Below are 14,276 nucleotides of genomic sequence, written 5' to 3' on the forward strand. Positions count from 1 at the left end.
AATTTATATTGCAAAAGGTACTTTTGAAATCTTTCAGACTCTTTTTAAATATATATTTATATTTGAATATACATTTAACGGCCACAAAAATATTTAATTAACAAAAGCTTGGCAAAAAATGTGAAATGTTATTATTTTGTAAACGCATTTTATTAATTTTTAACACATTTTCCAATAGTTAAGTTAATAACTTTACCACTAGAAATAACACAAACCACAACTTTTAAGATTTCTGTGGTTTTAAAAATGAAAACTTTGAATATTCCTAGCTCACCTTTAACAGTTTCGTTTTCAGAACTTCAAATAAAAGATAAGTTTAGCAATGATTTGCCAATGTATATGAATTTTTCAACGCTTTCCACATACGAAAACACTTTTAAAGAAAAATAAAAAATTTGAAAATCACCCGAACCGTTAACCGTTAATCGGCGTTTTCGAAACTCAACCGTTTCGCTGGTGAACCGCTAAATTTCGGTCTGTGTCCGCTGGCAAGCGAACGCGTCGAAAGCTGAACTGCTACTTGTTGGCGTTTCGTCGTCCTCCGAGTGCCAAGCGGAGATGCTAGGGCAATGCAATAAAAACAGAGAACACACACACAGACGCTAAGGAAAAAAGGAAAACAACACAGACACGGAGTACGCACACAGGCGCGAACAGTTTTCCACCAGCAACCCGAGCCTCCCCGAGAAAAGTTCATTTTCCGATTCATTTTCGGCGAATTCGCTTCACTGCAAATTCGTCTGTTGGGTATTCATAAGCTTTGAGCTTTTCCCATTGCTTTTCCGGCCAAGCTTCGCGCTCGCTGCAAAGGAAAAGCCGGCTATAAAGGTAAACTAAGAGAGAGCAAGCTTAACTGACACTTTGGCGCCAGATTTTAAAAAATACTACAAAGCTTAAAAAAGCGTTAAGGTCTTTAAAACCACTTCCCATGACTAAATGTGAAGGACATGAAATCTTAAATCTCCCCGTTACCCTGATTTTTTATTATACAAAAGATATAGAAGTTAAATTATACAAAATATAGAAATCATGAAAGCAAAAGGCCGGCCCACTACAAAGGCGATCCCTTTATTGATCTTCTTGCTTATAGATTTTTCTGATCTTTTCGGACATTTCATAGAGCTCATCCATAACCTCCATATCATATAGCTTAGCATTCAGATAGACTCGCTGCATGTATCTGGTCATCGGATTAATTATCTTGACTCTAACTAACTCATCAACAGTGACATGGAACAAGTCATTAGAACTAGCTTTTTGCAATTGTGATTTTGCGGAATTTTCGACATATTTTTCTGATTGCTGATCCTTATTCTGATTTCTTGATAAAATCAAAGTTCTAGTTTCTGCCTCTGAGTCCCCCTTTATACTATCAGAATCAAGCTGGAATTTTCCCCTATCCTCTTGCTTTTCAATCTCAGCTTGAACAGATTTCCTAAGTTCATCGGCATTCCTTGCAGTAACCGCTTTCGATTTGGAGCTCTTAGAAGAACTCGATTTCCCAGCAGCTTTAGTTTCTTGACACAGCCTATGGTGGATTTCCTTATAATAATTAATCAAAGTTGGGACAGGAGGTGCTCTAATGCGACTCGAAGAAGACGATGATGGCTCACGTATCCAGGCCTTGCAAATCACACAATACGTTCTGGTAGCTTCTACACATTCTGGCTGAGAATTGGAAGCCGAAACATATTGGCAACGATCTGAATTTCTAAAGAGTTTTTCATCCTTATCTTTACGCTTCAGTTGCTTGATACGGCTCTAGGGATTTCAATTATAAACTATCTATCAATGGTCTTTATAAAAGGGTTTTAAGAAAGAAAATGGAATTGATTCTAGAACCAAAGCCCTTCTTAATCGTAGACGTATACTAGCTCTTAAGTTACTAATTATTAAACAAAATAACTCACCAGTTTTTCTAGTCGAGCATAGAAGCGATGTTCGTCGAATAATGGTGAATCCAGACCCTGAAGAATTTCTTGGCCAACATTAAACGGACAGTCAACATCCCCACACGTGCATAACAATTTCTTTTTCTTTGGCTTTTCCCGGTGCTTTTGCTCTAAGGAAGTCCTTTCCGAACAGTGACGAGAGCGACCGTTCTTCTCCTCTTCTTTGGTGATATAAGATGACTCTCCATCAAACTAATAATAGATTATATATTAAATAAACGAAAAAACTAAAAAATAAACGATAAATTCATTTTATAGTCTCACCCGTAGGCAACCGCACCATTCACACTTAGAAGGCTTAGTTGGTTGCATATCCTTACGATACTTAGCCGGTTTTTCCATCGTTTTAGAGCAATGGGAAAATGCAAGTAAAGATGAGAAGTTTTTCCGGATAACTATTGATTGAAAAATCAGCACCTTTAGAAGTGATGTGTTCTCATATGACATTAGTTTCCAAGAAGACTTGAACAGGACTCAGGAAACAAAAAAAAAGTTTCCTAATTTCGAAAAACCAAAAATAAATTACCAATTTTGTTAAAATTTTGAAAGATAAATTATAAATTTGGGAAATCACTTCAAAAATTATTTAATCAAAATTTAAATTTTTCAAATTTCACAAAACAAAAATTAAATGAAATATTAATTTCCACTCCGAACCATTGAAATGACAATATGTGACTTGTTGTTGTTGTATTTTTTAATTAATTCATAATAAAAGTTTCTATTTTTCGGTTGGTTTTTGTTTTTTTTTTTCTGTTTTGTTTTGTTTTCGACGCTTAGCTAATATATTTATTATATATATATTATTTATATGTATATCTACAATAGTTATTAGCATTATCATTATTAAACTGTTGTTTGCTTTCTTTTTGTTTCGAATCTGCGTAATTCGCAGATCCATTTCATTTGTTTGTTGGTTTGTTTGTTTGTTTCTTTCTTTTTTAGACAAGTTAAGATTTTAAAAAAAAACTCAAAATTACACTTATATACGTGTTTGTTAGTTCTTCTTTCCCCGCGCTTCTCTCTCGCTTCAGCTTTCGCTTCTTCGCTTAAATAACAACAAAATCTTCGCTTCTGCCAAATAAATTATATATGCATATATATCATAAATATATATATGTATATATATATATATACGGTCATATACTTGGTAAGACGTAATCGTAGGGCATACAAAAAAAAAAAAGAAACTAAAACAAATCTTGATGCAATTTCAATCGGAGGTTAAAAAATTAAACTGTATCTCTGTCTATATATAAATAGAAATTTGTGTTTTGTTATATTCTTATATTCTGATTAAAATAACTAATATACATTTTAGGTGTGGGCGGGGCGGGGCGGGGCTGTGAGGGGTTTGGTAAGTTCAAATGAATTAGTAAGTAACTACAAAATAAGAATCGTTCAAATACCAATTAGCAGGATATGAAGCCAATAATCAAAATGATAAACAAACATCTTCGTCCGCATGAATGAAAATAGGTTGGTTTTCAACGGCCTTGGGTCTTAGGATCACCAATCTATATATTATATATACATATATTTATATATATATATAATTGTCCAACTTCCTCGTACCGAGAAGCGCGCTTTCGGCTCGACTTGACTCGCATTTTGGTTGTCATCGTAATCATTTTATCATCATGATTTCTCATATCTAATTATGTTCGCTTGTTGTAAATATACAATCTTTCATATACTCTATTTATATATATTTATTTATATATAATTTGTATATAGTTTAATTAGCTTTTTATTGCAGTTGAGTATACTATGTTGACTTGTTTTTGTTTGTTTGTTTGTTTGTTGGTGTTGTTGTTGATGTTGTTGTTGCTGGTGTTCTTGATCCTATTTCGTTTAATTAACTTTTGTTTTCACTTTTCAGTTTTTAGTTTTGTGTTTGTTTTTGCTTGTTTTGTTTTTTTTCGATTCGTTACTAGGCTTTATCCATATTGCTTCTTGATCTTGATAGGTCTTTGACGGCTCTATTCTCCTTTTGTAGTTATCTTGAGTGTGTTGTTTGTGGCTATTTCTCTGGCTTTTCCTCCGCCTTTTGTTTTTGCTTATTTAAGTTTAGTTTTGTTTTTAATTTACGCTTTGCTAATTATAAATTATGTTTTAGTTTTTGTGTTTCTTGTTGGAGTTCTTGTTGCAGCTGTTGGTTGATTTATCCGGATCTTTCTTGTGCCAAGTCCATATAAGTCCGCTTAACCCAGTACCATATATTTTGCCACCAATATATGGTCGGTTTTACGCGAAGGGGGCAGAATGGAACTCGATCCGAACACAAGTTAATCGCGGGCTGGTAGTGGTAGTAGTAGTGGTGGTGGTGGTGGGGAGAGATGCGTCGCCCAAGTGGAGAGAAGTAGAAGGATGGAGCAGGATGCACGCAGTTTATTAGTCATTGTAATTGGCCCACCGCCAGTCGTTGTCATCCATCTCTAAACCATACCATACCCAGATATAACCATAATAAATTTGGTATAAATTGGGCATGCGAAACGAGGACAAAGGCTAGCTTCTGGCGGCGACCACAATGGACCAATCATCATCGCAATCATCATCAGCTGCGCCAGAATAAGCTCTTTTTGAGCCTGACAGACAGCTTGCGATGTACGCGCAGCCTAACCTGCTCCTGATCCTAAGTATCGTCCGACATGAACGCGTTCTGAGTCTTCGACTCCTCAATACGGCGGATCTGTTGGCGCAAATACATGATTCTACGCGAAGAAAATATATACAACATATAAATAAACATAAGATAGTTTCCTTTGGCAACTTCGCCTACTCACTTTTGTTCCTGCAGGGTGGCATTGATCTCGGTGCTGCGCACCAGGCTGCGGGCGCATTTTAGTTCCGCGCATATCCTCGTGCAGGTGATGTCGCCAAATAGGTGCGTATCCTCACAGCACTTCTGCGCCTTCGAGAAATAATATAAATAACAAATACAATCAGTTCGAGTTTTTAAATATTCATAAGAGTATATATATGAATCTTTCGAGGCCGAATTAGTGACAAATACTACCTCACAGCTTACCTGACGCTCCAGCACCTCCGCTTGCCAGTTAGTCACATGCGCGATCAGGTCGGCGCGGTAGTATTTGGCCAGCTTGGGCGAAATCTCGGGACCACGAAGGTTTGCCGCTTGGCCCGATGAACTCACGCAGCTCTGCAGCGAGCTCAGCGTGGCCGACGAGGTGCCATCCACTGGAATAACCATTAAACAATATTTATTTATATATGCTTAAACAATGTCAATGTTCAAGGACTTACATTTACGCTGCTGCTGGGCTTGCTGTGCCGCCTGCAACTGTAGGCTTGCCGCTGCTGCAGCTACTGCGGCTGCCGCTGCGGCGGCCAACTGTTGCTGCTCCAGCGACGTACCGCTTAAGTCCAGTTCCTGGGTAGGCGTGGGCGGGCCCTCGCCACCCGCCGCCGCCCCGCTGTTGCTGCCCATCGAGGTGATCACACTGATTCCGCTGACAGCGCCCAAGCCGGGCACGATGCTTTGGCTGCTATTCGCTCCACTGGAGCCGGAGGAGGCATTGCCTCCGGGCGTGGCCGGTGAGGCATTCGCCACCAGCACTCCGCCATCAAGGCTCGTCTTTAGGCCGAAGGGTGGATTGCAGGTGTAGGCGTTACTCACGTTATTTGTATGGCCCACAATCGTCGGGATGGGACTCTTGGTGTAACTCAACGGCGGCGAGAGGCTGTGATGCGGATGGGGCATGTACAGCGGGGAGTTCACATTGTTGTCCCTGATATAAATGATATAATTAAAATCTATTGCCCTATGATATGACATCGTTCACTTACCGTAAACTGCCGGGGACCGAGTTATTGACCGAATTGTAGGCATGGTTGGCCACTCCATCTGCCGCCGAACCAACAGAATTGACGCCATGATGTGATTGTACATCAAGGACGCCCAGACCCAGGTGCATCTTTTGGCGCATTAGCAGCGCCTGATCCTTGCCCTTGGCACCCGGTGGCAGTGGAGCATTCGAGTTTAGATGGTGCTGGTGCGGATCCTGGCTCCCCAGTGTGGGCACAGTTGTCTGCAATGCATTGGAATACGGTTAAAACATACAACAATCGAAAAAGTGTCTTATTATAAAAGCAAACTTACGCCGGAAGTGGAGCCAATGTGGCCGACAACAGAATTCCTTAGGCTGTTGCTGCTGGCATTGTTACTGCTGCCGCTGGCACTGTTGCTGCTGTTGCTGTTAACTATTCCCGACGACGACAGTCCGCTGGTGGGCAGCATTGTGGCACCCGTTACTGGGCCACCGCCCGCTCCGCTGCCGTAATGCAGTCCCGCCGCCGATCCCGCACCTGCCACCGAAGCGGAGGAACTCGCATTCGGATGGGAGGCCAAACGCGGCAGGGCATTGCCCATTGGCTGGTCGCTGCTACCACCTGGACCACCACTGCCCGGTCCACCGCCGTGTGTGGTGGGCGTGCCGCTCAGTGAATAACTAGCCTCCGACGTAGGCGTAGAGTCACCGCTTATGTCCATGTCAGCATTGTCGTTATGTCGACCTGTTGATAATAATTTAAGATTAAATACCTTATTGGAAATCGAATGCTGCTCTGTTCAAGCTTTGTAGAATCAAAGTACTATAGGATTCTTACCATCCAAACGTCTTCGATGACTGGGCGGACCATCGTTGTCGTTGTAATTCCATCTCAGTCGTGTATTGTCGCGCGAAGAATTGGAATGTTTGTATGCTGCAATGTAAGAATGATATTAGAATTACATTTTCTTTTTCAAGTGCGGATTTTTCAACATACTCGATCTGGAGAAACGATCATCGCGGTCCCGATCGCGATCCTTGTCGCGATAGTCTTTCTCACGATGCTGATCGCGCGGCAAATTTCTGAAATAACATAACATATGTTAATAAAGGTTTTCTCGTGGTAATAAAATCCCAGCTTTTACCTTTCTCTGTCTACCCATTCCTTTGGTTTCTCCCATTGAGAGATTTCCGTTTTGCAGTTGTAGTAATACATTTTGCCTAAAATCAAACAAATATTGTTGATAAAAAGCTGACAAGAGCAACTTGGCATAGATGGACTCACCCGATGAGCTGACATGCTCGCTCCAGTCGCCATAACGCGCCGTTCGCTCGCCACGATCGCTGCGTTCGCGTTTGTCTGCAAAAAAAAACACAAAATAAGCTTAGTAAATGGTGGAAATTGTAAAGAACATCTATTTCGACTTACCTGCATACTTGTCCTTCTTATACATGTCCCTGTCGCGATCGGATCCACGATCCCGCTTGTCGCGCAGGTCACGCAGGTCTCGATCCCGTTCCCGATCGCGATCGTCGGACCCCGAGCGTTTGTCATTCTCCCGCGAGGAGCAGAGCTTGCCGCTGGCATTGCTTCCACCACCACCACCGCCTCCTCCGCCGCCACCTCCTCCTCCGCCACCGCCACGGCGATCCCTGTCATGGTTGGTGCGATATGACGACTCCGAGTCGCGATCGTTGCCACGCCGATCACGTTTGTCTAAGGATGAAGATAAATATTTCGTTAATGATAATATCTTTACAGCTTAATCTGTCAAATTCAACTCACCTGAATATTTATCCTTTTTGTAAACATCCCGATCTCGATCCCGCATCTTTTGTATGAAGCTATATCGTTCGCCGCTGCCACCACGGCCATTACCGCCACCACCTCCGCCGCCGCGATGATCACTACGATCTCGGAGATCGTGCGAACGGGACGATGGCGAATCAATGTCCGGCGATTGGGAGCGGTAGCTGTTGCCATTGTTTAATGGCCCGCCACCATTGCCGCTACCACCACCGCCGCCACCTCCAGCGGATCCACCGCCTCCGCCACCGCCAGCGCCTGGCGACAGGTCGCGATCGCGATAATTGGAGGAACGATCGCGTTCATAGTCGCGCTTTGAACTGCTGTACTTTGAGCTCTGCACGGGTAAATAGAAGCGCACACAGTCTTTAGTTGATTTACATTCCCAAAAATTAATTGCACAGTGCTACAAAATACAATTTTCGAGGAGTACTTTTCAAGAGGACCCGGTGGAGATTTTCAGATATGGTCGGGAAATAGCTTGATATTCGGAAAATCTCTATCAAATCTTAAAGAACTTTAAATGTAAAATAAAAATCCAATCAATGGCAAACCAAAAGCGGGTTGTACCCAAAAATCCTTGAAAACTTAAAGAAACAAAAAAACTTTTTCGACCATTCTTAAAATCTTTCCAGAATCTCTTGAAAAACACTTCATCACTGTTTTATCCAGTGTTAGTAATTCATAATAGCGGTTGATTTAAGTCTCGGTTAAGTTATAACTTTTTAAATTATTTCATTTTTTGGGGGATATGGTGGTTAGTTGAACTAAATCTACTTAATAGGGAAATCATAAGTTAATGCATAAATGCCAGCTACTTTTGCCAATGTTCTCGCTTGTGATTATTGCCAATGCTAAGTAAACCAAAATAAAAACAAAAAACAAACAAACGAAATGAAATGAAAGTTAAGTGAAATGAAATTCCGATGGTTTGAAAAATCAAACGTGTAATTGACAAGAATTTTGAAATATGTCAAGTATTTGGTTCGGTTTTGTCTTTTTAAAGACTCTAAATTATAATATCCGAAATTAGTGGGTGAATTTTTAAGTTAAATTTTCAAATAAATTATATTTGAAATGAAAATTAAATATGAAGCTTCTTCTTTTTGTGTTATTATTATATTCGCTTTTTGATTCAAGTTGATGGGTTTATTTGTTGAGTAGCTCACGATTTTTTATGGTTTTTAATCAGAATTATCCTTTTTAATTTAGCGATTTATATGATGACTTCTTCATTTGCTTGTTTAAGTGTTTTAGCCAATATAAAATAAGTTATTTTACTTCATAATTTGTTTATGAAATAATAAATGTTCTGTGTTCAACGTCGTTTTGTGTCTTGTTTTGGTCAGATTTTGGTTCAAATTATACAAATTTTGAGGAAATATTTATAGCTGCTTCATTTTTGCTTAATTTTGTGTATAATTTCATGAAGTTGTTGAATGTTTTATTCATTTTACACATTTTTTTTTATATCCTTCTTTTATATGGTTTATTTTATGATGTTTTATTGCTGCATTTAACCGTTTTCGATAGTTTATGGTTCTTAATTTGTCCTTTTCATTATTGATCATTCATTTTTTAGGCATTATTTTTTATGGATTATTTTATTACTTACTTCTAGGCGACAGAGGCCAACTGCTGAAGGCGTCGACGTCGCTGCCAGCGATGATGCTGATGCGGTGCCCTTGCTGCTCGCATTGTTGTTATTACTATTACTGTTATTATTATTATTATGGTTGCTAATGTTGCTATTGCAATTGGCAATTGTTGTTGTTGAAAGGGAGAGATCAACAGCCATGTTGTTGTTGTTGCTGGATTTGTTGGTGCTGCTGCTGGAGGAGTTGCTGTTGCTCCTCATAGATAATTAATTATCTTGAATTAATTAACAATTATGTTGGTTTTCGTATTGATAATCCAATTGGTCGCTTTTGTTCACAACTTTTAATTATTTATTTGTAATTATTTTTGTTTTTAATTTCGCATTTATTATTTGTTTGGCTTAATTGATTGTTGTTGCTTTTTGTTTGAGGCACATTTGTGTTGTTGTTGTTGTTGTTGTTTTTGGTGTTGTCGTTGATATTTTCGTTAAATATTTGTGAAATCTATTTATGTTACTCAGTTGCACATTCATTTTTTGTTTGTAATATTTTTTATAAATTGGTGTATAATTGTTTACTACGTCTTCGTTTTTTAAGGCTATTTTAGTTTGATTAAGTTTTTTAATTGGTTTAGGCAGCGTTTAGAAATTGGTTATTAATTTGATTTCTATTTAAAATAGTTTGATAAATGTTTATATACTTTCGCTTTCGTTATTCTATCAATAATAATCTATATATATATATTTCGATTTAAAGCATATATTTGTGCTGTTCGGTTAAGAATTGTAATTGAATAATTTCATTCTAAATAGGATATTTTGTTGATAACTATATTTCTTCTTTCGTATTCTTGTATATCTCGACCTATTTAACTATTTATTTAAATTGGTTTTAATTTGTTTTTATTTGGTTTCTTGTTTCTTTTTGGCGTTGATGCGTAAAGATTCGTTTCTCAATTTAAGATCAGTTCAGGCTGCAATGCCGCGTTTTTGAATGGGTTCAAAAATGAAACACGAGTTTTGGTCAGTACAAAAATGGATGAGGTTACGGGAAAAGTAAGATTTTGGGATGCACAACAAACACAGCGATTTGAACAAAAGGAAGAATGTGAAATGTTAAACGGAAAATACCCAAAAATCTCAACTTTACAAATTGCAATTTTGTTGATTTTTCAGTGATCATCCAACTACATACTAAAATATCAGCAAATGGCAAATAGGGAAATCAATGGTTCTAGAATCTACGGTTTACATTGGCTTTTTATGATTATTTTTTCGTTTTTCTTTGGCTTTTGGGTGCACTACGAAAGGAGCTAAACTACAAAACCAAAAATATCCACTAAAAGCTGGCATACAAAATGTGATTAATTGCGCTTTAAAAGTGGGATCATGATCGGTCTGCTCACCTGGTATGATGTGTGACTGGTATGCTTCTCAAAGTACCTAAAGAAATGGGAAAGAAGGATGAAAAATATAATTAGTTTGGTTTGTAATGAAGATGAAAGTATTAAACATACTTTTAAACACAATTTTGTGCCCAATTTAATCATATCTTTGACTTTTTCATGGAAATAAAATGGTAGTTATATGATAATTATTCTTTCTTATAATTAATAATTAACCACGATAACAAAAATCCATCAAAAAATCCTTGGGATATGAAAAGAAAATGCCAAACGTAAATCGATTTCCCTTTCCTATTGGCTTTTCTTTTATCAATAAAAGCGCTTATCAATGCCGGCATTGATTTGTTGACACTCATTAATTTTAGTTGTTTTGGGTTCGACGAACAATCGAAAGCCGGCTAAAAAGCGATGGTAAATAAACAAATTAAGGGAAATTCGTATAATAAACAATCGATTTCAACTTGTTTTCAGTGCAACAAAAAAGCAACGGTAAATGTGACAAGAATTTTATTTTTTTGGCCTTTTTTTGCCAGCTGAGCGCGTGCGAGTGAGAGGCAACTAATGTGTGGTGGAATACCTGAAACACGTATATCGCGAGAATGGCAGAATCAAAGGAGAAAAATTAAAGTCACAAACTTAAGGTAAAATTAACTATTTTAAGAAAATCATTTAGTTATATGAAAATATGAAAATTTAGAGGTAAAAACGAAACGCGGGCAGTGACCGCACTGCGAGTTAGAGCGAGATGGCGATATAGCAGAACGTAAACAAAAAAATATACAATTATGGGTGTGTGCGTGCGAGTGTGGTTGTGTGTTGGGGATCACTGTTATTGCCGATATTACGGTATATTTTGTTATACTATATTGTAATAGATATATTACCCATCGTTCATACGCTGCGGTTTTCTAGCATGCATTACCATCAATGCAAGTTTTTCGCCAAATACGCTGCTGCTGCTTCTGTTGGTTTTTCTACTGCTGCTTCCTCCTCCTCCGTCTTCTACTTCCCTATAGGATGCTGCTGCTTCTTCTCCTTCGACGGCCGCTGCTGCTGCTGCTTCCTCTTCCCAAGCAGATAATGCAGCCTTATTCCGATTCTATCCAATTTTGTGGGGCCTTTGGCGCCTCCTTTTTGCTCCTTATTCTCCTCCGCCTCCTTTCGCCACCTCTTCTTCTTCTCACCTGCCAAGGCACGCGCGCTTGTATGTGTGTGTGTGTGTTGTGGCTGCTTGTATGGGAGGCTCTCAGTGGCATGTGTGTGTTGTGTGGCCCGTAACTTTATGTCTGATTGTGTGTGTGAGTGTTCCTAAATTGCGGTCGCCGTTTTATCGGCTTATTTTGCTGCCACCTAAAAGTACAAACGTTCAAGGCAATCCTTTAAACAGCTTCCTTTTTCAATCTCTTTAATGCAATTAGCATTGCGAACGCCTTTAATTTTTCACTTTAAACGCACGCACACACACACACACGGCATTGGCGTGCGTGTGTGCTTGCGAGCATGTGTGTGTGTGTGTGTGTGTGGTGTCGCTTCATTCGTATTTCGTTTTTTAGTTATTTGGCTCGTACCTTACCGCAATTCGTTTGCCGCTCGCCTTCTTCGCCTTGCTGTAATCGCCACATTTAGTTGCTCCACATCGAACGAGAATTGTTTAATTATATGCCGACTTGCTGCATTCGCTTTTTGGCCTCTATACTTGATGATTTTTTTCAATTCTTTTGCATTACGCTTTGTGCGGTCTGTTCGTCGGCACGGCTGTGTTGAGTTTGACAGCCATCAGTCCCGATTTCCATCTCGCTCGCACATTCTCGTTCCGTCATACGGTTGTCCCTATTCCTCTGGCCGCTTGGCGGGTGTTAGAAGAGTACGGCTATGTTATTAATATTGTTGGTTGGCATGGTGAACTCCAGGTGGCGTAGTAGTTTTGTGAGATTTTTTAGTGCGTTCTAGCTTTAGGCGTTGGACGGATAGCAAAATGGTCACTCAGCGGCTTGGCACTGCCAACCTGGCCGATATTTTGAATCTTATTTGAAAGTACTATGAAATTAAAAAAATAAACAATAGAGTTATAGTATTTTAATTCATATTTTTTCTTCTATGATATTCTATTTATATCACTTTTAATTTACGAATATGAATAATACTTCTTCTTGAACATCGATAGTATCGAGTAGAATTCACTACAGCTTTTATTATCGTTTTCACGATAGCCCATGAAAAATCGCCTCCATTTATCGATAACAGCGGCAGGCTGACTCCTGGAATTCCTAGAAATATTAAATAAATATTTAATTTATACGCATTTACAAGGAATGAGTTTAGGCGACTGTATAAATAACTTTATATATTTGACGGGTAGCGAGGATTACGCCCTTAATTTGGCAAAGGTATGTAAATATCCTGTGATTTCCGTTTTGTTGATGTTGTAGCAATGCGTCTATATTGTGTTCTTTTCATTCAAAATAGCTATGCGAACGCTTTGCCTTAAAGGAAAAGCGCGTTTTATTGATCACCAGTCGCCAGCAGGGTATGGCGAAGCGTTATCCATGGGATACGCAGAACTGCAGCAAATATCTGACCATTTTGCAACTGGTGGACGTTGAGAGCACCCCATTGCGTATGCTGGAGATGCAGAATAATGCCGAGTCTTTTCGGATTCCCGATCTGATTGTATTTGATCTGCAATCTCTGGTTTTGGATGCCTTGTTGCGTCCTGTTATGCAGCAATGCTCCACGGATAAAATGGTACGACACATTGCCAAATGCTCGGCATCCTTTGTCAATTATCGCGAAATCCTGACCAATTTGGAGCTCCAGAAGGAGGGTAAACCCATCGATACCATTGTGGTCATGTCACAGGAACCGTATCCCATGTCACCAGCCCAGTTTAAGCTGCTCATCGGTTTGTATTTCCATGGCAACGAGTGTCACACGAATTTCGGCAAACTCTCAGCCAGAATTCTGGTATCCCAGGGATTTGCCTAGCTCAAAAGCACAGGAGTTCTTGGGACCAACACAGTGCCTTATAGAGCTGCCCTTTGGGGTCTCCTGTTTTTGATCGAGACCCTTTATATTCTCTCAACCTAACTGACAGTAAGATGATTTTTGGTCTCTATACCTAAATAGTTATATACTCAAGTAATTTAAGTTAATAAGTTAATTAATATCAGTTTTTGAAGGATAAACTAAAGGCCAGACGAAGATATTAGAAGGAACTCTCAAAAGTATATTCGAATATTTTGGTTATTTATGTAAAAACAATTTAAAAGTTATATAGAATCCTTCCCAAGAAAAAGGAAAACCATATGGAATTTGTTGTTAGGCTAAAGAATAGTCGAATATTTAAGTTACCCATGGATTAAGAAAAGTTTGTAGAAAGTTTAAAGATTTTGCACCCTTTATTATATGAAAATATAATACTGCAGGAGTGCAAATCCTTTGAAGGAACTTTAGAAATACAAAAAGATGGAAAATATTTCCCATACATGGCATCCATGCAAAATGTTATACAAAAATTAAGCAATCGAATGCTCGATCAAATATAAGACTTTATTTTTAGGTATACTATTTATTCTAAAAGGGATTACAACTACCAAAAAAAAAAATGCAGATAATATTTAAACATTATAATATACATACATACATATAACAAATCTCAATTTAAGCAAATTTGAGTAAAATAAAAAAAAATTTGGAATACAGAAATGCATAAAGTACATA

General features: G+C 38.7%; 3 protein-coding genes across 5 annotated transcripts; 1 reads left to right on the forward strand and 2 right to left on the reverse strand.

Annotated features, from left to right (window-relative positions):
* Positions 1-215: 215 nt before the first annotated feature.
* LOC108105326 lies at positions 216-2,434 on the reverse strand. The gene is made up of 3 exons (XM_017211820.1): positions 2,217-2,434; positions 1,911-2,144; positions 216-1,761 (listed from the first exon to the last, which is right to left on the reverse strand). The coding sequence occupies exons 1-3, from the start codon at positions 2,397-2,399 to the stop codon at positions 1,069-1,071; spliced, it is 1,110 nt and encodes a 369-aa protein (XP_017067309.1). The 5' UTR covers positions 2,400-2,434; the 3' UTR covers positions 216-1,068.
* A 1,212-nt stretch (positions 2,435-3,646) lies between these two features.
* LOC108105368 (WW domain-containing adapter protein with coiled-coil homolog) lies at positions 3,647-12,332 on the reverse strand. 3 transcript variants are annotated; one of them, XM_017211903.2, is made up of 15 exons: positions 12,130-12,332; positions 11,441-11,906; positions 10,557-10,593; positions 7,533-7,890; positions 7,176-7,463; positions 7,032-7,106; positions 6,892-6,967; positions 6,744-6,829; positions 6,585-6,680; positions 6,079-6,491; positions 5,766-6,007; positions 5,223-5,707; positions 4,987-5,156; positions 4,742-4,863; positions 3,647-4,669 (listed from the first exon to the last, which is right to left on the reverse strand). In XM_017211903.2, exons 2-15 carry the CDS (start codon positions 11,479-11,481, stop codon positions 4,591-4,593), a joined length of 2,568 nt encoding a protein of 855 aa, XP_017067392.1. In that variant the 5' UTR covers positions 11,482-11,906; positions 12,130-12,332; the 3' UTR covers positions 3,647-4,590. The 3 variants fall into 3 exon arrangements, with proteins under 3 accessions (XP_017067392.1, XP_017067390.1, XP_017067391.1); XM_017211901.2 differs by having other exon boundaries at positions 4,742-4,869; XM_017211902.2 differs by having other exon boundaries at positions 4,742-4,869; positions 12,125-12,332.
* A 459-nt stretch (positions 12,333-12,791) lies between these two features.
* On the forward strand, positions 12,792-14,261 carry LOC108105388. The gene is made up of 2 exons (XM_017211932.2): positions 12,792-12,943; positions 13,023-14,261. Exons 1-2 carry the CDS (start codon positions 12,869-12,871, stop codon positions 13,539-13,541), a joined length of 594 nt encoding a protein of 197 aa, XP_017067421.1. The 5' UTR covers positions 12,792-12,868; the 3' UTR covers positions 13,542-14,261.
* The last annotated feature ends 15 nt before the right edge of the window (positions 14,262-14,276 follow it).

The sequence above is a fragment of the Drosophila eugracilis genome, unplaced genomic scaffold (genome assembly GCF_018153835.1).
Source record: "Drosophila eugracilis isolate 14026-0451.02 unplaced genomic scaffold, ASM1815383v1 contig_498, whole genome shotgun sequence".
Taxonomy (NCBI): Eukaryota; Metazoa; Arthropoda; class Insecta; order Diptera; family Drosophilidae; genus Drosophila; species Drosophila eugracilis.